General features: G+C 39.5%; 2 protein-coding genes and 1 long non-coding RNA gene across 3 annotated transcripts in view; 2 read left to right on the top strand and 1 right to left on the bottom strand.

Moving 5' to 3' along the window:
- The window catches only part of LOC119131774, a 21,167-nt gene extending 17,394 nt beyond the window's left edge, over nucleotides 1-3,773 (top strand). The window contains exon 4 of the long non-coding RNA XR_005099706.1: nucleotides 3,685-3,773. This is a non-coding gene — a long non-coding RNA (uncharacterized LOC119131774). The remainder of the gene's footprint in view (nucleotides 1-3,684) is intronic.
- Nucleotides 1-7,929, bottom strand: part of st8sia3 (ST8 alpha-N-acetyl-neuraminide alpha-2,8-sialyltransferase 3) — an 8,264-nt gene extending 335 nt beyond the window's left edge. Inside the window, exons 1-5 of the mRNA XM_037266434.1 lie at nucleotides 7,251-7,929; nucleotides 5,202-5,231; nucleotides 4,292-4,411; nucleotides 3,657-4,214; nucleotides 1-2,506 (exon numbers count right to left, since the gene is read on the bottom strand). The exon at nucleotides 1-2,506 is cut by the window's left edge and continues 335 nt beyond it. Of these exons, the coding sequence (XP_037122329.1) occupies nucleotides 2,224-2,506; nucleotides 3,657-4,214; nucleotides 4,292-4,411; nucleotides 5,202-5,231; nucleotides 7,251-7,414 (1,155 nt within the window). The 5' untranslated portion in view covers nucleotides 7,415-7,929 and the 3' untranslated portion in view covers nucleotides 1-2,223. The remainder of the gene's footprint in view (nucleotides 2,507-3,656; nucleotides 4,215-4,291; nucleotides 4,412-5,201; nucleotides 5,232-7,250) is intronic.
- Nucleotides 1-22,400, top strand: part of LOC119131662 (lymphocyte antigen 75-like) — a 1,013,224-nt gene that overhangs the window by 122,654 nt on the left and 868,170 nt on the right. The gene's annotated exons all lie outside the window — the stretch shown is intronic.

Raw genomic sequence — 22,400 nt, 5'->3', positions numbered from 1 at the left:
AATAAAAATGCCATTAATCTGTTCCAGCTTACCCTAAAAAAAAACCTAACAAAGCTTTTTGTATCGTGCAACAAATAAGTAAATTAGTAGTTAAAAATCAACATATAGAACTAAATAATTCAATGGAAATTAAAGAAGTAAACAGTTTCTGCATAATGATTTATCCAATGACCACCTGCGGGCAGCAAAATACAATCATGCAGACACAAAGAAGAGTTCTACAACTACTATTTTCTTTTTTTTGCTGAGGATAAAAAATATACAGTATGCCTCTGAGTATTGTTCTAATGGCTGTCTAAATATGTTGCTGCACTGTTTATGTTCCTAATACCCTTTGCTTAAAGTGTTAGGTTTAGCCATTGCTTAAAGTGTTTTAATGCCACCGCATTGATGCTATTTCCTTAGTCAGTCGATGGTGTTTTGTGTTGTTTGATAGCATTAAGCTACACAGAAAGCTAATTTACTTTAATTCTAAGAATTTCTATTGAGACATTCATAAATCATCCCTGTGTTGCATTGTAATACTATATGCCTTAATGTTGAAAGATTGTAGCCTCTTTTTTCAAAAACATTGCAGAAGTCACTGTACAGATCCTATTTTCTATTTTGCTTCACTTATCGTTTGGACAAATGTGAGCTCATCTGCATGTGAGAGCTGAGAGCAGACTGCAATTTTTGTAAGCATGATTACCTCGCCAATGACTCACCATTTGACACTGGATTGCAAAATTGCTACCTGACAAGACGTTTTTCTGTCCCTAGCTGCAGTTGAGTGCCAGTTTAAGAAGCAATTGGGCCTTTATGTCAATTTATGCGATTCCTTGGAAAGTTTGATCAAACAGGATTTGTTTTTGCCAAACCACGCAGTGGAAGGCCTGCTCCTACTCTATAATGAAAACACTAACCTCCTGGATAAGGCTTTCACCGAAAGCCAAGAAAAGTCTACCTGGGGGGCTCCACTGAAACTCAGCATCAACCAAAAGCTTGATTCAGTGAAAGCTTCAGAGCATAATAAAGCTTTTCCCGTCACAATTTCTTGCCTTTGAACAGCTTGAAGTTGACTCATTTGTTATACACAAAGCTTCTCAAAATGGTGTTCAACAGCAATTAGGGTCCCAATGTCAATTGGCGAGTTTACAAAAATCGCAAACCTAAGCTTTCAAATGCAGATGCCCGCGTGTCTGTTCAAATGGTACCCAGAAGAAAACAGAATAAAGGAAAGGTATTGTGACTTTTGGGATGCTCAGCATTTGAGGGGTTTAGGTTGTAAAGGTTACTTGTTATTATGCATACGCTTTGTAAGACAATCCTAAAAGATGAATCTCTTTAAAATAAATGGGGGGGGGGGGGGGTTGTGTGACAGAAAATTAATTGTTTTTTGATATCGTTAGTGTGAGCTTGCCAAAACTAATAAAATGAAATTCAGATGGGAATAGAGTAAAATTAAGGTGTCGAGTTCATCACCATTCTTGACAGTGTCAACTGCTTTTTCATAATATGCATACGCACGCTTGCAACCATCCCAACATGATTTTGAATCATTTTGTACATTTACAATATATTTTGATATTTAAAAAAAAAAAAAAAACATATTACAGAAGTCCCCTCATATTGTGCAATATTTCTGCAGAAACCCTGGGTTAGTGTACGAGGTACAAACCGGTTGTCCCTTTGTCTCTTCTAGGCATTCAGGTACTGCATTAATAACTATGATGACAATTGGTACCGCAGAAACCTCCACCAAGGCTAAAATTAAAGTTAAAATGAAATAAATTTAAAAAAAGGGGTGATCACAAACCTCTTTCCTCAAACATTTATCCGGTGATAACACAAGGATCGGATACATACATTCCATGGGTGACAATAAATGTTTTACTCAGGGACTAAGCATTTCTGCTATTTGAACCATTATGGAACACACGTGTGATGTTTTGCTGAAGCGCAGGATAACCTAGAGAGCAGCAGCACTCTTTGAGTGTCTTGACTGACACAAAAAAAAGAGTACTTGTTTCTACAACTTGAATGCAGGGCGTTCACAGCTTGCTAGAGATATACTCTCTAATCTTGTGCTAAAATTGCGCAAGAGTCTATTGCACCTCTTCGCCAAGATCGTGCTGTTGTGAAAAACCACATTTATCAGTCCTTGTCTGACTGGTCCTTTTTGTGACTCTGGCCAGTGGAAGCTCCGGTGAGACAATTGAAATACCGCCTGCAGTTTCATGTCTAAGCGCAGTGGGAGAGGCTGAGCTTCAGCAGTCCCTCTGTGTGCATCTTGTAGAGGAGTTTGAACTCAGCAGGCAGCTGATGGGCCTCCTGCCATTTAGTGGTGAACTTGGTGCCCTTCTTGTCGTAGTAGTGATAAGGCAGCTCCTTCCCCGTGTTGGGGTCCCAGCCGAATGGCCAGAAGCCGTACAGATGGATCTGGTCACACATAGAAGACGCCAACGTGTACATCAGGATGCCGGTGCTCAGACGCTTTGGCGACAGCTGTTTGGTTTTCCAGTAGCTGGTGAGTCCAATTGAGAAGAACAATTCAGACAATAGACGGCAGACCATAACACAGGCGAAGTACCGTAATTTACGGACTATAAGTCGCACCGGAGTATAAGTCGCACCAGCCATAAAATGCCCAAAAAAGTGAAAAAACACCATATATATGTATATAAATCGCTCCTGAGTATAAGTCGCCCCCCCACCCAAACTATGAAAAAAAACCGCGACTTATAGTCCGAAAATTACGGTAATTCTTTAGCGGAGTCATTTAATCTGTCAACATTCTTGCAATTTCCATGTTGTTACTCATTAAAAATGAAATCATTTGTACCAATACGGAGTTTAATTACAATAATTGGATTCGTTATAGTGATGACGACAAATGGCGTCTCCCATCCTCTGCGCAGCGCTAAGCTAGAGAGTGGAAACTCTTCAAACCGGCCTCAACAAAAGACGCTCAGCAAGTGGTTGAGGTGCTAAAAGCCAGCCTGAGCTGCTTAAACGTGGTAATACTTCCCCAGCAGGTAGATTTAATGGGCTTGGTGAAGATTAGGCTACTGCAAGAGTGGCCCATTCTGCTACTACAACACTAAGAACCGGACTTAAATCCCTCTCTGCGGTTTCAACTCGGTGCCATACCTTTCACTAAATAGTACTTTCTTTATAATCTGGCTTCGGAGCCTAAATCTCCTCTTTGCCACACGCACTCACATGCACACACACACACACACACACACACACACACACACACACACACACACACACACACACACACACACACACACACACACACACACACACTATAAAAACAAATGTCAACATTTTGTCTGCAGCTGTTGTTCGAAAAATTTGATTTGAGTCAGAATTAGAAATACAACAATTTAAAATGTGCTTTGTAGCGAATGCAAATAAAGAAATATTAACTAAGAATCCAAATATCACTTATGTACAATTTAAATTTTATTTTAGAATAAATACATTTGAAATCAGCTCCAAAAGCTCATCTATGGACTTAGTATTTGATAAAGATGAAAACAAAGAAAACAAAAATGTTTTTTCTTTCCATTAGTTCTCTTTAAATATAATAACTTATGTTGGAAATCACTGGTGTAAATAGATCACATTACTATTACGAAGTATTACTTAAATTGTGCATGGCTTACTTGTTTATGTGCTGCATGATGTTTCCAGGCCAGGCCAGCTGGACCTTCAGCTGCCCGCGATGTTCCACAAAGAAGTCCACCAGAGTCCTGGTCACAGTGGCTGACGTGTGGAAGAAGAATGCCGGGATCCAGAGAATTGCACCATCCAGCTTCTTCAAGCTCAGAAAGAAGTTGTTCCTGTCCTGCACCGTCAATAAATTGTTGTAGTACTTCTCTAAGATACTCGGGTTAAAGGTTGTCATGTTTGTGCGCCGCCCAACATCTCTCTTAAAGACCTCTGTTGGTGCAAAGTTGCAGCGGAAGACAAAGTCAAACTTCTCAATCTGATCACCGCAACGTGATCCGGTGAGGATGCCGCTGTTGCCGACAACTGCGCAGGCATTGTAGTGCTTGTTCAGAACGGGTGAGACCTCGGGGAGGAGCGAGCGGAAGTTCTCGCCGATGGAGTAGACGTACTTGTGGCTGGAGTAGGCGTAATGCATCAGCTGGCCAATGCGGACTAGGCTGCGTGTCAATGTGAAATTATGAGCAATGTCCACGTACTGAGAGATTTCCTTCCTAAAAGAAGATTTTTTTTTTCAGATATTATATGGCTTGATAATGTGATTGTGTTATTTTATTGTATATGTACATACCTTTGTTGAATAAAAGCTGTGCTGTTGTACCTCCATTTAGAGGAATTCTTCAGGTCTTCGCTAAGAGCATTGGCCAGTGGCGTGAAAACTGGGTCCAGATACTTCAGGGCCAACTGGGAGCTAGACAGGGGAAGAGGAAAAAAGGAAAGCCTGGTGCATTAATACTGACACGTCCACTAACTCCGCCTGATTGATGTACTTGTTTTATTGGTTATTGAACGGCAGGAGAGCAAAGACACAAGACGTTTACAAGTCAGCAATGGACCACCAGCGAGCAGTATGTGATGGATGCAACATGTAAATCAGTTAGCTGCAGATTTGTTGGTGGGCTTGTGAGACAGTCTGAGTGCAAGCGTAGCATTTCAGATCTTTCCGGGTCTCTGAATGCTGTCACAACCTTGAAATGGAGTACAATTCAAGAATCATGACAGTTAATCAAATTGGAATAATAATTCAGATTTTGGCTGCAATTGTTTATAGGCAGATAACAAAACTGAGCAGGAAAACAGCTGCTGTGTCAGCTATGCACTTTGCTGGCTGTGCAGATTCTCCCATGCACTTAGGTTGTTTTAGCACCTTTGTGACAAACACGTTCTATATTCAGCAATTCTGTCAAATCCGACTTAACCAAAAGACACACTGTGAGTCAACTATAAGGCGATTTTAAATTGTGATATGATTTATTGATGGAAAAAGTGGCTCCCAGTATTAAAACAAATGTGTTTATTTTAAGGGTGAAATGGTGAGTGAGATACTTAATTAATCATTTGTTTTTATCCATGATTTACAGCCAGACTCACAGAATCGTATTCCCAAGAATTGTTCCTCTTGTGAAGATAAAATTAGTGCTTCAGATATTCCAAGTTGTCATTACACCCTGTTAGTGCACCAATGCTAAATATGTACTCACCCAAGATCAGGTTTGCGAGGCGGCCTTTCGCTGCAGAAGGAATATGAAACAAATACAGTGAGTCAAATGCAAACACTTTCAAAAAGTGAATCATCACAAAAACAAAATGGTGACACCACAACTTTCTCAGAATTGTGCAACATCGCAAAGGGAGGTGTGAGTGTTTGTCCGCCATCCACCCAAAGACCTTTAAGTCTAACGTCCCTCAAAGCATAACCTTGGCCCACCGTGACAGCCAAGCGAGAAGGAAAATGATTACAGCAGGTGGGAAATGAATGGAGCGCTTGTGCTGTAAATCAGAGTCAAGGGCAGTTTGCTGACTTCCAGAACCTTTGCTAGATCAACTGTGTTTTAGCATCACACTCTTGACCGCACATGAAGGATTTCAATGGTTGTGGACTGTAATGGCCCTGCTGAACCCAAGATAGAGAAAGTACAGTTCCTCTATAACCCGGGAAAAGACACAGAAGAAAATGAAATTGAACCGACAAAGCGGTTCTTAGTAATCGATGATCAAAATAATCAACAATAATCGAGTAATTGTTTGGATCCATTTTTGATTTTTGTAGTCATTCATGAAAACAAAGAGATGATCTTTTGTGTCTAATAAAAGCAAGACATTCAAAACGTCTGGTTTTACTTTAGAAAATAATAACTGCACCAGTAACTGATTCATTAAAAAAAAAAGGTTAGTACATAAATCCCTCTTCTGTGTTAATGGTTGTTATTTAGTTGTTTTTATCACCTAACGTTAAAAAAATAAACAACAATAAATGGGGGTGGTTTTGCAAGAAACACTTTTACGCAAAATAGACTTTTCTCCGATTATTCAATGGATTAATCGATAGAATAATTGATTCTAAAAATATTTGACAGTGACAGCCTTAATGTTAATCCTCTCTATGACATTATTAAACAGTGTAGGCAACATCAGGCACACCTGCACAATCTTTTTTTTTTTTTTTTTTGACCAGGCACGCACGTCACAATGACAGAGGCAAATTTTATCCTACAGTCCTTTGTCAGCTCAATTCTGTTGACCTTGTGTAAGACAATCCTTTGCTAGCCCTTTATAGGGTTAGGGAAAAAAAACTATGGCAACTAGACAAATCCCTAATTATCCTTCTCAAATAGAGGGGGAAGCCCCCCAAGGGTGGTGTGGTGCCAGAGGGGGACATGCTTTTTTGACTTGAACCCACATTTTTGCAATAGTGGCAATTGTTCCCCCTCAGCAGAAATAGACATAGTGGTGGAAGTACAGATCACTCCACTGTTACAAAACAGTGGACAGAAGTGCAGGACAGCCCACTTAACATAATAACCACTCACACACACAATTCTAGACAATAAACTGATATATTAGTCATTACAAAACATTTCTTGAAATCCTACCAATAAAAAAACGCGATTGTGGGTCAAGCATAGCAATGTATACACACTTTGAGTAGCTTTCCTAGACATCAGAGTGTCCGCCATATTTGATGTGTTGGGCCCCTGCAAGTCAACTTGACTAAACCTCATAAAGCAACATCCCAAAAAGTGCACAAAGTTAATGTCTCTCATTCAGCCATTTACACACGGAAATAAATTTGGAAAACATTGGCGCCAAAATCAACATAATTATGTAGCACTTTTTTGTGTTAGGAATATTCCTTTTCACTGCAATATATATTGTTTCTGAACAAGATTGTATGACTATAATTTGCGAAAACTACTTATTGACTCAACTCACTTGAGTCAGTGACTCGACTTGACTTGCTCCCCCCCCCCCCCACACACTGACTTACTAACTTGAGACTTAAAGGTTATGACTTGAGTGACACTTGCTTGAGACTGTTGTGCACATTTGCGACTTACTCCCATCTCTGGCTTACTGTACATTAGTACAAGTGACTAATTCACAATTGATAACGACTGGTAATGCAGTCCAGTGTCTGCAGCCAGAGGATACACTGGGGCCCTCAACATTGGCTACTATGATGGATGAATTAGCAGCCATCCGCAGTAACACTGACCTGAATGAAATAATGCAACCTGGCTAGAACTTACCGATACCCTGCATGGAACATGTACATCCTCGGTCCCCCATTCGGTCCATATCTGGGGTTCCCGAGGAGGAAGTCCTTCTTTATGGACACGTAGCTGATGAGCGACAGAATGAGCAGCGCCACACTGAACATGACGAGCCCGAGTGCGCTAGCGATGCGCACCATGCTGCCTAGCCGTCAGTGGATAGCCAAGACCGGCGAGAGGATGCGGCCGAGGGATGATGACAGCGGAGGAGACGTGAACGCGAGGGAAAAAAAAAAAAAAAAAAAAAAGACAACAACAACGGCGCGGTATTAGCGGCTGACAGCGAGCGTCTGCAAGGACGTCCCTGCAGACGGAGACTGCTCTGTCCTTAAAAAAAATCAAAAGGATTTCATTAGCTAAATTCGCGAGACGTTTGCGAAGCAAAAAAAAAGGAAAGGGTAGCATAGCAGAATTTGTCCCTGATAACCTGCGGGCGGTGCAACGAAGCGACAGCAGTGTCCCTTTAGAATCATCCTCGATGCATCTGTCCTTCCTTCTCCGTGTCATTAATCAAGACAGCGTCAGCTTTAAAGAGATGCGGCTCAATTGCCACTCTAATCACATAAACAGCATCCTTTAGTGAGGCGGAGCATCCTTCTGCACGTTGGAGATGCAGGGAAGCTCTCCACCTCCCGACACTACATTATTCTACTCAGTTAAGCATTTACTGTAGCAGTCTATAAATAAGCAGTAATGGCAGAAGTAGTCAAACTGTGCACCCAAGTAGAAGTACCCACGTTTGTAAAAAAACAAAACAAAAACACATTACATAGGCCAAAGTCCAGACTTTAAAATGTAAAAAAAAGGCTGAGTACAATCTTTTTTTGCACAAAATTAGTTTCTCTTTTGTCATTTTTTAATGTAGTGCCAGTACTGACAAGAACAAAAACATTACAAAAAAACAAAAAGCTATGTGACCTAAGTTTTTTATTATCTAAATTAGCTAACAATAACAGCTGAAAAAATATGGGCTTGAATTTTGTAAACAGCACGAATGGCGTTCGATTTGATTACGTGGGCAGGCGGGTTAGACCTAGGCGTGTTTAAAAAGGGCATTTTGCGCTGATGTGGGTGTGAACAGTCAACCTCATTGGGAATATAAACTGAGCATTAAAAAAAATACACACATTTTTGTCCACCTCAGGGGCCTGCCATTTTGTCCTCTACTGACTCCTGCTGGTGACTCCAATTGACATCACAGAGCCCACGGGCACAGCTTGGGAACCAAATGTAGAAAATAGGTGACCTCTGACATAGGGGGCGACATGGCTCAGTGGTAGAGCGGTGGCCTCCCAACCCAGAGGTTGGGAGTTGAATCCCCGGCCATTGTGACCATGTCGAAATATCCTTGAGCAAGCTACTGAGCTGAACAAGATAGGGAACTGATACTGAGTTGCTCCTGATGCTGTGTCATCAGTAGGTGAATGTTAATTTAGCGTGAAGCGCTTAACTGGTGGAAAAGCTCTACAAAAGTGAAAGGCCGATTACCATTCGCAACCTGAGCCTGTTGGTTCTGTGATACAGATTTTATTGAAGTTATGATCCAAAAATCTGCTTTGTTTCTTGACTTTGTTTTCTAATTCAGTGAAAAAGAGGCAGACAGATAAGAATTGGCATAAAGACAGCCTGTCAAGGCTACTGACATTTCATCAGTGACCTTTCTGCTGGTCTTAATTCTGGATTGAGCCTACGCACACGTGCACATGTTAGGCTTTGTAAATCCTGTCAAACGGACACATAGATTAAGATCCTGATATCTCTCATCTAATGTATCTTCCAGCAACACTTGAGTGGCATGTTTTTAAGCGGAAACACAATTAGCTTGAAATCAAAAAGCTTACAGTTGTGATGATTCTGATGAGTTTGTCTTCTTTATTTCCATGGCACTTCAGGCACTTTTTGCTACTAACTACTGTATGTAGGATTTTTCATTAGTTGGTTCCCTTTACTTCTGTTGTTGGAGGTTGGAGGATGATCTCTGCAGTGTGAAGATGAAGCCTCACTCAGTATGTCTAAGGTCACATTGAAGACACGAGATTTCATAAGTCATCATCCCAACCTCGAGATTGTACCTTTTCCTTTCTGAAGATGAGGTGTGTGTGTGTTTTGGTTTGTGTGCATGCACGTGTGTGTGTGTGTGTGTATGGGAGAGAGAGAGCACGAGAGAGAGAGAGAGAGAGAGAGAGATGTGATCGATTAATGGACAACAGTTCGATTATCAAATTAATTAACTATTTTAATTTATTTTGAGCCATTGTTTAACCTAAAATTGTCCAAATCCCTTAATGTTAGACTTTCAACAGCAGTAATTAATTAAATTTTGTATTCCTTCATAAAAACAGACTCATTATATATATTTTATAATTAAAATAGAGACTTTTGCAAACTGGAAAACAATAACCACACCAGGAACGGAATCGGTTTCCAAAAGGTTGGTGAGTGCAACATTAAATGTTCTCATGTGATATGAATTATTGTTTAGTTGTTTTTTATAGTCACAAAACAATATCAAATAAACAAGAATTATTGGTTAAAAACAGTAAATGCAGGCAAAAAGGTTTTGTAATACCCTTTCAAGCAAAATGAAATTGTATGTGACTAATCGATAGAATAATCGATTCTAAAAATATTTCAGTGACAGCCCTAGTTACAAACATTAAAAAGTTTCACTGTGAGTTGTTTTATTTTTTTTTTATGAACTCCTTTTAGCATATGTACAGATGTAGGCCTGCCTACCTACCTAGTGACGGGCAAGTCTTTACGACTGCCTAACTTCCTTCCATCCTTTTTTGGTCTCATACTCATATTTGCCACCGTTCAAGTACCTCCATCCATTCATTTTCAATGCCTTTTCCTCCTTCCTCATTCGGGCTGCAGGTATGCTGGAGCTGGTGACGTGCTAGTCGCTCAACTTAGAATACCTGTGCAAGAGTAACAGAGAAAGAGAAAAAGCTGTTACCAAGCAACCCAGCTGTGTCGAGGCTACAGGCAAAAGACGAAGAGGAGGATTGGGGGATGTGGTAAGGAACATGAAGTGAGAGATTGAAGGAAGGAAAGACGGTATGATGAGAGTGAAGAAGGAAGGGGCAGGAGAGCATAAAGGGACGAGGATAAAGCGTTGGTCACAGGCCACTGATTAGAGTCGCTCCGGCCAATCAATTTGAGCGGGTGCGTGACCACAGCGATCTAGCATCCATCACACGCACGTGTACACAATGGAAGACTCGTTCATTACTGGGGAATTCGGCAAAAGAAGAAAACTGAAATACACTCCCTCCCAAAAGTATTGAATGCGTAAGGACAGGTTGTTTATTTTTTTCTGATGAATGTGAGACGAGATCGTGCCACTTGCCACTGGGACAGCGAGGTGACAAAAACGGTGATCTTCCGTTGATCATGCATGATGGGAATTTGCCACGTCACTGAATAATCTTGAACTTTTTCGTGTGCTGTGAAATCATTTGTGGGCCAATAAACTGCTTAAAATGCTGCTTAGGTGCGTTTGAAGTCTAGAGTGCAAAAGAGGTGAGAAACTTTTATTCTTTTTTTATTTTTATTTATTTAATTAAAATATTCTTTTTTTATTCTTGTAAAAGAATGATTTTATTTTAACTACACAACCTTTAGTGTGATAAAAATGTTGGTGTGAACACTACAATATGGCTTTTTTTTTTTTATGTAGACCAGAATAGCACACTACAATGTGAACACATCCTTAGCTAAATCATGTTTTCCTACAAGGGGCAACTGCTACATTAGACCAATGGTATAGATCGGATGAAGGATCGCTGACAGCTGGGATTTTAAACAGGATTATCGGACCCTGGGGCTGATATGATCCGGGCCTGCAGCCCTGCCCTCCTGAGTTGTCGTATCGCCGGGCTATTTTGGATCCGATTTCTCTCTTAATCGGCGGGAGTCTATTTTTCGACATTCTCGTCACATGAATAGTTATTACCCAGTAAAGAAATTCTTCAAAGACAACTCAGCCAAACATTTGAGATATACAAGAAACTTCCTTCAGCAAACCAGTTTGTTCTTTTTGAAGCGGCTATTCCACTGGCATGCAGTCTTGCGACTTTTAGGTAATAAGTAAATGATTATGAATAGTTCTATCCTGCTAACAAACAAACAATATTGAACAACAATAACTTGTATCTTTGCCCATTCTGTGCCTGGCAGCGGTGATAATAATGTAAATAAATAAAAACCCATTACCTACATTAACTGTTTTCATTTGTTGAATTAAAAAAAAAAGAAGTAAAAAACCCTGCAGCATCCTGGTCTGTCTTTGTCTCCTTCATTATTTCTGAGGATCCCAGACGTCAGAAGTCGGCTGTTTCACTGATCAGTCTATCCCTAAACACTATTGATCTGCCCTGATGCAAACCACCATTCATCTGATCTGTTTAGATGATTTTAGCCTATGTAAAATGTCATGAGGCTCACAACCAATTTTTCTCCATCCACCATTATTTATTCACGTGCTGTTTTTGTTATGATACTACTACTACTACTAATAATAGTAGTAATAATGACTTTAATAAATGGATATAAACCTCTTGTTGAAAATAAAAGTCGATTACTGTTACGTGAGCTGGACAATATAAATAACATTGTATTGTATATATAAAAATAAATAAGTAAAGCTAAAACATATGTAATGTCTGAAAGTAAATAGAATCATCTAGAAAGGCAGTGTAGAAAAAATGCATTGATGAAAATATAAAAACATACAACAAAAACAAATCAGATTCCTTGGGTTCACTTGTCCAAATAATAACTGGACATTTCTCCTGGAACTTATCAATATTGCATATTTCTATAAGCACCCGTTGATTCTGTCTGTCTGTCTGTCTGTCTGTTTCTCTTGTACAGTGTACTGACCTCCCAACTCATCAGACGGAATAAACAAGGACAGTCAGACACATGAGGCATCCCAGCCTTCATTTCTGAAAATGAGAATCTATGATGCTGATTATGGGATGATGAAACTGAAAATGAAAGTAATTGTGTTCAAGGGAGAGGGTATGATTGACACCAAATGGGTGATGGGAATATATAGATAAGAGCCACTAGCACGGGAACAGAGGAGTAAGTCATATTACTTCATTTCCATCAACCAATCTATTACCCAGAATCCCAAAAGAAATCATCTGCTATAGGAACACATAATCAATCTCTGTTAGTTACACCTGAATACATACAGAATTTAAATTAAACCGAGCGAAACTGTAGTCTTAAAACGGAAGGTTAACCGAACTATAAGTCAACATTTCTAAGCTTTGACAAATATTTGTGAATAAACTGTCAGTCAGTCATTTCCAAATACATCCTAATTATAGTAAAATGTACAATAATGTAAGATAAGAATTAAGAAACGACAAATTATCAAAATAATTGACTTGATTTATTTTGGATTATTCAAGGGTGTGGTGCAGAGGACTTATTTCGAAAATAAAAAAACAACACATAAGTCAGGAATCACAAAGTGTGCTGCAACATTACACTCAATATCTATACAAATATTAGTTTTATATATACCATAACCATTGTAGACAAATTTAATCATTCACTCTGACACACAAGCCATTGTTTCTTTGCAGTTAACGAGATTAGCCATCACTGTCATATGTGTTTACTTTCTGATTATTCCTATCACTTTGGATTGAAGAACAATGGTGACCACCATAGCAGATATGATGAATGACACTTTCCGGTCTGTCTCCACTGACTGCGTCACCTGATAGTGACTTGGCAACTGGTTGTTTCATCATGAATCATTCACTATTAATAAAACTGGAAGTAAGGTACATCTGTATGATATCGATTAGGTAAAGAGTGAGAGGCATTTTTTAAAGAAACTTTCCAATTTATTAATGCATGTACTGTTTTTATTTATGGTTGGTTAAACTATTCCAATGACAAAATTTCATATCACTAGTTACTGTGATATTTTCGCCTTTAATACACACTGCGATTCATCAACAGTTATGTGTAATGTCTTGAAATCTCATAAAACTTGACAATGACCGTGATCAGTCAGCAAGATTCAATCAGTATTCATTTGAGGAGCCTGAGATGTCAGGTTACGGGGTGATTTAGATGTCAGGAAAACAAAGTAACAAGCTTCTAAACAATGGCGACCTTCCCAAAGGTGGATAAAGTCATGGCAGCAGTTTAATCAGACTAGGTTTGGTGTCCTTTCTTTCTTGTTATTGTACAGAGCTGTTCAAGACTTCTTTTGGACAGACCTTGGAATTTGCCTCCAGCCGGTACTTATCTCATGGACTGTTTTTTTTCCCTTTGAACACTTTGCTTGCTCATTTTCACATATACAGCAAACAACCAAACCACTTGTCTTCCTTCCTCTTATGTTGTAATATGTAGAGATGATGACCTATTGATTTCTGCTTTAGGCATGTTTGACAAGAAGGTGGCTGCTGGAATACACTCAGGGCATAATCTTACTTGTTCACTAATTAACACTTGACTTACTATACTGAGACTGAGGCACTGACAGCTACAAACAACACATGACTGATGGGCCTGTATATGTGCCTGCAGTTAAATTATTCTGGCCATATTTTGAGAGATTATGCTATTTAGCTATTTAGCATTAAAACACTGACTGAAAGGAAACGAAAGCCCTTTGTTATTCTCAATATTTATTATTGAACTACCATTAACCCTACGAAATGCTAAAAAATTGATGGGTGTGGATTACTCAACAATCTACGCTGCAGAAATAACAATAGACAAACTCAGGTTCGTCATAAATCAGGAACTGCATACAGTAGTGGAATAAATAACCCACAGTAGATGACACCTTAATGTCTTAAAACAAAATGAATTGTACTTGGTACAAAACTGAACCTATTTGCAAATGATGCGTAAGTAGAACAAGTTCAAGGAACCAACTTCCAGGGAGTAGCGATGGGTGTCAGCCAGTGCTAATGGTCTAAATCAGGGGTGTCAAACTCACTTTTTTCGCGGGCCGCATTGTCGTCATAGCTTCTTTCGGAGGGCCATTATGACTGTCAACCCAAATAAATGTATGAGCACCTCATATTCTATACAGTAAAAGCTACAAAACAAACTGACAAATAACTCGTTTTCAAATCAGATGAGTAAAAACTGGTCAGATATTTAAAAAAAAAAAGATCTTATTAAAAGTGAAGACAATTTGCAATTCTAGTAATGACACAGGAATTTGATGCACAATTTGTCTTCGCGGGCCACATTAAATGATGTGGCGGGCCGTATCTGGCCCCCGGGCCTTGAGTTTGACACCTGTGGTCTAAATAAATTAAATGGCAGTGGTGGAGCGAGAAGGGTTTGGACTCCCCAGTTGGCAAACCAGATAATTGACTTTTGGGTATTTTCCAAATTTTTCATGGAATTTCTTTCCACATTTTCCCCCATTCCCCCATAGGGAAAAAAGAATGCATCGTTATTAGCATTTTCTGAAGAATCTTTGGGGTTTATAAAAAAAAATAAAATAAAAAAATGTTTTGTGGACACACATATGCCTGCCTTGCCCCCACCCCCTTGCCTTAAAATATCGTAGCTCCACCAGTGGTAGCTGGTTGTTGAAAATATTTGTCATGTGGTCAGAAAATAATATTCCGGTACGTACATGCAAACAAATCATCGTGTACATACAGCACATAATGTAAAACACATGATTTCTATTAAAATAGTTATGCATTCTGCAGGCAATTTTTAATGCAACACCTACCTCAATATAAGTAAGTGAATATCCATCGATCATGCGTTTCGCACCCCTACAAATATGCACACTGGACAATACGATAAATTGTGTGTGGGTGTGTGCACGTGTATGTGTGCATGCGTGTTCTAACTAAATGGAGGGGTCTAATCACCTCACGGGGAGGAACCTCTTCTCCTTCCGCCGCCTTTTAACATTAACGGATATTAACGGCCCCCAATGCTCCTCTGTTTCCTACTGAGAAATGAAATACATCATTAATGGTTTATCACAAACATGGGCTAATGCTTGATGCAGACAGACCTCTTACCATTAATAAATGATGGCGCATGGGGTGGGGTGCTTTGAAAGCTGACAAGGCCAAAAGGGGCAGTTGGATCCGTTTCAGATATTTAACAGGAGAGAAAAAGAAATGCTTGATTTGCTCCCATTTTGTGTGACGTCATGATGTCATCAGATCTGTTTAATCAGGGTGTGCTCTGCTAGGAAAGGTTGACTTGCCACTTGGGCCATGCAAAGTAGCACTTGTGGATAAAATATTTTGGTCAGGTTTGATTTCTGTTGATGAACCTTCAGAACTCAATGTTAACCTCTCAATTAAACATTTAAATTTTAGCTCAGCTAAATGTTATCGAAAACAAGGTTCACGCTGTACAATTCAGTACTATACTCTGAGCTCCATTTTAATAGCCTTGCACCTTGCTCCCTCTAAAACTGAGAAATGAATCCCATTTACCGTATTTTCCGGACTATAAGGCGCACTGGACTATAAGGCGCACTGGACTATAAGGCGCACCTTCAATGAATGGCCCATTTTAAAACTTTGTCCTTATATAAGGCGCACCGGACTATAAGGCGCACCATTAATGCATCATGTCAGATTTTGAATCCAAATCAAATCATTCTCCAAATCATCTTTTTTATTTCAACTTCAGACGCAACAAATTACTTTATCATCCCACAATAATGATCCATAGTCTTTTTGATTCATAATTCATGGTCTTCAGCGGGCCACTTATGATTGATTTCATGACACAATGCTTCGGGCCAGTTTAAATTTAGGAATTTGGCCCATATATAAGGCGCACCGGACTATAAGGCGCACTGTCGGCTTTTGAGAAAATGTTAGGTTTATAGGTGCGCCTTATAGTCTGGAAAATATGGTACATTTTCACTACTTTACAGGTTAAGGCTGCTTCAGCTGTCCTTGCCATATAGGCCTATAGAGCACTGTATGTCCCAAGTGCCACTCTCCATCCGTCCTACCCTGCATAATGCGTTAAAAAATAACCCAGTATATGAGCTGCAGCAGAATTTGATCAGATTTCAATGTCATAGATTGGTTTTTATCTAACGAAGGACTGGGGTAGGATGGTTAGAGGATGGGGCATCCTGTGTGTGGTGAGGACTTACTGTATATGGATGGCATGACTTCAAGTGTAAGACTATAATAAACCCTACATAAAACAATAGCATAAAAGGTTGTTAAATGAAATAGTTAGCAAATATCACCTCTGCTCATATTGTTTTTCGTCCCCATCCTTTCCTCCATTTGAACCTACTTTAAAAAGTGACCCTCTTGTCCAGTATCCTCCAGGCTCCCTTGTGTGCTCATTAACCCTTCCTCAGAGGCCACGATTCCTCTCTCTGCTCCTGTCTCATTTGTTGTAATAACATCTTTGCCCCGTCGCCTCGTTTAACTTTTCCAATTAAAAGAGGAAGCTTACTCTATTAACCCCGCGCCTCCTCCTGCCATTTTTCCGGGCTAACGTTGTTTTGTAGAGGGCCATAGGGACACCTAGGCAGCTGTATTTCAATCGTAAACTGGCAGTGGTCCTTGCGTGGTGACAGCGAACGGCAGGCGTGATGGTGAATTATGGGACATGGATGGAGAGGGCAAATCATACGTTGGTATCTTGTCTGGCAACCCATCTATGAAAACTGCAGCCTTGTAGCGCTTGTCAATTTTACTCTCCTCCTCCACGATCATTTGCTGTAATTTCTTCTTTCATAGTATCATCTTGCAAGTGCTAAAAATATGAGAACTAACATACAAAATGTGAGTGGTACACCCAAATTGCACTTATTCTGGTAGTGATCGTGATTTTCTTCATTATTTATTGCAGCATTCCAACAAATTGGAATGTCTGAAATTTCAGATCTCAGAATAGCATAAGTGTGATAGAACTCATCTGCCACTTCAACCACCTGCCAATTCCAGTTTCTTGTCAAAGCTTAAGGGTCAGGCTAGTTAATTGATTTTGGGTATTTTCTGATTTGCAGCGATTTTTTTTTCACATTTCCTTCCGTCCTCCTTAGGGAACATACTATAATGAATGTTCAACTGCGTTTCCTCAAAACAAAAAAAATACATCTTTTGCTACCCCATGGTCCCCCCCAATGGAAAGAAAAATCTTAGCTCCGCCAGTGAACCCAGTCCCCACTATATGATCAGTTGACAACTCCGCCACTTTCTTCACCTGAATGTCCAGAATATGCAGTCACGAGTCCAATAAGCCGTCCACAATCAGGGAATTGTAGCGTAGGGTGTCCTCGTTCACTTGATGCCAATTAACTTTAGAAGTATTACAAAATCATCCATGCATGAAGCTATTCATAAAGGTTGAAAACATCAAAATGGACTTATGGACTTCAACTGACTTCTTGAATGCTATATAACCCAACATCTTTGTAAAAGAGTTGTAACTTGGACAAGGACACAAGGTTTAAGGACACCAGGTTTTAATTTCAAGGTTTAGTTTCTGACCCTGCTTGTCTTCATCATACCTGTCCTTACATTTAGAAGAGCATGCACTGGCTGTCTGCCTTCCTTAACACATTGTAAGGTCAGGCCACAAAGATCTTATAGATTGGCTCCAGTAATTAAAAGAGGCACCACAAAATTGCTCTGTCGACAAATTATATCACAGTGACATTGTCATCATGAGTCCACTACAATCTTATAGTGAAGGTCATATATGGACAGTACATTTCCACATTGAGGGACATCCAGTTTGGGATTCTGGATTTTAAATTGTTCTGTGATAAAGTAGAGGTTTAAAAGAATATTTGCTGATTTAAGAGTTTTTTTTCAACTGCGACTATTTTTACTCTTTCAAATGATTCCAATAGGTACACTATTTCCAGGAGGAAAAAAAGAAATACAGCAGTATTTCTTTATTGTGGAGAGCAAATTCACACACAAAGTAAATAATTTGAACGTGTATCTTAACTACTCACTAGTTGCATTCATTCGCCATACCTTGAGAATCAAACCTGTTTGGAATGACTCATTGTTGATACTCATGGTTGAATTACCTGAAGATGACTATAGCCTCGCAAACTATCCATCCTTTCATTTCTTTTTTTTTTTCTTTTCTATACCATGGTGGCGCCTGACCCTGAAATTGCAAAACCAATACCGTTATAGCCATGCCGCGCAGTACGTATTCATAAACAATTGACAACAACCTGTCCATGGAAATTGAGTTGTGAGATAAAATGTAATACTTAATAAATAATAATAATAAATAAATAATAATAATTGTAGCTTAATATAGAAACGGCCCTGATGTGGCAACAGACCTGTATAGGCAAACGTGCTTTAATATGAAATTGAGATGAACAGATAAACACTGGCTAAGGTTAACCTGTGTTTTCCTTTCAGGTGATTTCTGCTAGGGGATGCTTGAGCTGTCAGTCATGCGGATGCACCCTCAGGAAGTCAGCCCTCATGCTCTATTTGATTCCATTGCCCTGTTCCCATGCCCTCACACACTGAAAGGGAATTAGCGAGTAAACACACACAAACGCACACACGCGCACACACGCACACACACACACGCACACACAGCAATCTGTTTGTTAGAAGGTTGCATCTGTTGGGGAAGTGTACAAAAGATTTTTTTCTGTAACTTTAAGTGCCTTAGCAAAGCAGAACTTAATCATCCTAAAAAAACAAATATCTCAGAAATCCTCACCCCGGGGTTCAAACTCTTCATCTTTTTGTGTACGTATGTGTGTGTGGGTGTTTGTTTGTGTGTGTTTGTGTGTGTGTTTCTCATTCTAAAGGTGAGCACTGCACATCTATTAGATTTTAAGGAAGGTTAAATGAAGGCATAGATCACAGGTGTCAAACTCAAGGCCCGCTTGGCCAGATACGGCCCGCCACATCATTTTATGTGGCCCGCAAAGACAAATTGTGCATCAAATTTGTATCATTACTAGAATTGCAAATTGTCTTCACTTTTAATAATATCTTTTTTTTAAATTAAATATTTGACCAGTTATTACTCGTCTGATTTGAAAACGAGTTATTTGTCAGTCTGTTTTGTAGCTTTTACTGTATAGAATATGAGGTGCTAATACATTTATTTGGGTTGACAGTCATAATGGCCCTCCGAAAGAAGCTATGACTACAATGCGGCCCGCGAAAAAAATGAGTTTGACACCCCTGGCATAGATGGAGATGAACACTGAATACAAAACAAAATGAGCCTCAGTGATAGCATTTCTCACCTTGTGTGTGTGTGTGTTTGCGTGTGTGTGTGTATAGAGATGGTCAGAAAACAACAGGATCAATAGGTTTACTGTGGCCTCTAGCCAGTAGCTCTAACGTCTAGCTGCGAGTTTATGTATGTACACAGAGAGAGAGAGAGAGAGAGAGAGAGAGAGAGAGAGAGAGAGAGAGAGAGAGAGAGAGAGTTTCCGCCTCTTCCTTTTTCATCAATACATCCATTCAGTCAGCCCAAAGGCTCCAGGACCCCCCACAGTGATCACATTTATTTTTAGAGGGCTGACAACTTTCACTGCAGGGCAGATGAGTGCTGCATGTGTTCTTATTGTAGCAGTAATAGAAACAGTCAATGCAAAGCTCAGTGAAGGAAACGCGTCGGACCATTTATTACACGCTAAAAGGGAAGTTATAGGTACAGACGTATATAAGCATGCTTCCTTTATGGAAAAATGCACAAAATGAGTTCTTGCACTTAATGTTTGTTTGCTGTTTTTCGACGTACTTTAAAAGTGATTTATTTTTTTATGTAAGTGGAAAATAACCATGGAAAAACTGGGGACAAAAACTTCAAGTGTAGTAATTTTTAATCGCTCAATGTCTTTGTAGTTGAAGGCTGGATCTTTTATACGTGTATTGAGCATGAAATTAATTAATTAAGATTGTTTTAATAAAAAGCAGACACGCGCTCTCTCCTCTCTCTCCTCTCTTGCATACACATCACGCAGTTTTACCCAGAGTAGCTCAGGATATTACCTATCAACTGGAGCTTGATTAATTAGCCTTTAATTGGTTGTCATGTCACTGTACAGTCAAGTGACAGTAAGGGCGCTGTCTCACAAGGGTGAGGCAGAGGACACCAGAGCCAGGAAGCAAACGAGTGTCATTGAGAAGTTTAAAAAAAACAGCATCAATCAGTACTTCATAATATTAAGTGTGAAAAGGAAATTTATATTTTAAAGGGTACAGTATGTTCATTAAAGAATTGCAGAGAGATCACTGAGGGACTACCAAATTCTTACTTTTTTATGCTTTGGATTAATGGCACGCTGTCAAGATTGAGAATTTTGGTGGCAAAAAGCTGCAGGACCCAAGTGCAAGAGTCTCAAAAATAATTTATTTTCAGATTTCGAATTGAGGCGTTGTATGTTATAAGATTAGGAATGACTGGGTTATTGTTTGATTAAAAACCAAGTAGCAAAAATGTGAAGCTGTTGTCAGTCCAAGCTGATGTCGATAATGTCTTCTTTTGCCCAAAACGCAAAGACAGTTTGTTTGCTTTCACGAAGAACTAACAAAGTCCGAAAGAATCCACACGTGAGGGGAAATTGTGAATTTGTACTTTCAAAGTATAATTAAAAAAAAAAAAAAAACTTTTCACTTTCTCTCACATTGGTATGCAAACAGCTTGAGATGTGATTTTCTGAATGTTTGCGTTCAGTGTTATCTGGTTCCTATCATTGTGTTTAATTTTATTTATAGTCATGTATAACATTTGTGATGGAAGTATATTCAAGTACCTCAGAAAGTTGCATTTCATTTCAGACTAATTTTCTGTGAAAACAGACTTCTCGACTACATGAAGCCAGGGACCAATGTAAACCACACAAACAGATTGCTGCGTAGTTGCTGCAGGCTGAATTTATTGGAGTAACATCTATGTTTTGTCTTTAATCAGTGTTTTTATGCTTGTAATCAAAAAGACCCCAGAGGGGAATGAAAAGCATATTCAATCAAATTGAATTGTTCTTCTCTGCAATGTCTGACCTACCAGGCACAGACAGACACTTAATAAAAAGGCTATTTGTCAGGCTGTCAGCACTCGTCGCTCAAATCAATGAAGACTTAAGAGTCTTCTCTTCTACACAAGACTAGGACACCAAGTACACAAAACAACATGTGACTCTTACAACATTCAGACAACAAGGAGACAAAAAAGAAAGAAACAAATCGGCCATTCCAGCAGGCCAACATGAAAGCACTAATCTTTTTTTTCCTTCCTGGAATTCAAATATGTTTATTTCTTAATCACCAGACGATATGGTCCCAGAACTGAGCAACACACCATCACTGATATCATGCCATAGCAAAGCACACTTCACATCGTACTGTTTAAACTTCTGTGGTTCGCAATTGCATTTTCCTGGCGTTCCCTATGGCTCATTTCTGGGGCCCTTTCTATTCATTATATTCATCCAACCGCAAAGCCAATTCCTAAATCTATGTCCACCCCTTTGCAGCTGACACCCAGTTCTACCTCTACATCAAATCCACCTCTACCCTTCCTCTTTCCATTATGAATTGACTCCAACCTCCTACCGCTACATTGTCTGATTCTCTTTCACTTGCCTGTCCACCGTGGAAACTAGAGTCCAGATCCAGAACTCATACTGATCCCTTAACTTGTCACTTGCAAATCCAGACTCGAAGCTGTGGAGAAGATGGCATACAGTAATGGTCTGCCTGCACCTCAATCAAATCCTCCTAAATCAAATTACATAATCTGCGCCACAATTTAGACCTGGTTTCACCTTGTCTAAAGCCTACTTTGTCTCCAAACTGTCAGGTACATTGGGGGCATGTGAAAAAAAACTTGCATGGTCCGCCGGAACATCGAGCATGGCGCATCATGGTCTGATAAATTCCAAAACATAGTAAACTAGACTTGCCCTGGCATGATAAACAAGACGTTGCCATTTTAAATCAAGCACGTGCACCCGACTACAAAAAATGTCCCAAACTACACTAAACGCCAGTCTGTCTTGATTGTTGGTATGCAAAGGATTTATTTGTGAAAGGTAGCTTTGAATTCCACTGCAATTTGGTCTTATTGAGATAAACACCTCAAAAGCACATTCCATTCACAAAATGAGAGTCTAAA

The sequence above is a fragment of the Syngnathus acus genome, chromosome 12 (assembly GCF_901709675.1).
Source record: "Syngnathus acus chromosome 12, fSynAcu1.2, whole genome shotgun sequence".
NCBI classification, from domain to species: Eukaryota; Metazoa; Chordata; class Actinopteri; order Syngnathiformes; family Syngnathidae; genus Syngnathus; species Syngnathus acus.
Note: the sequence above shows the minus strand (reverse complement) of the source record. Positions and strands in the feature narration are given on the sequence as shown.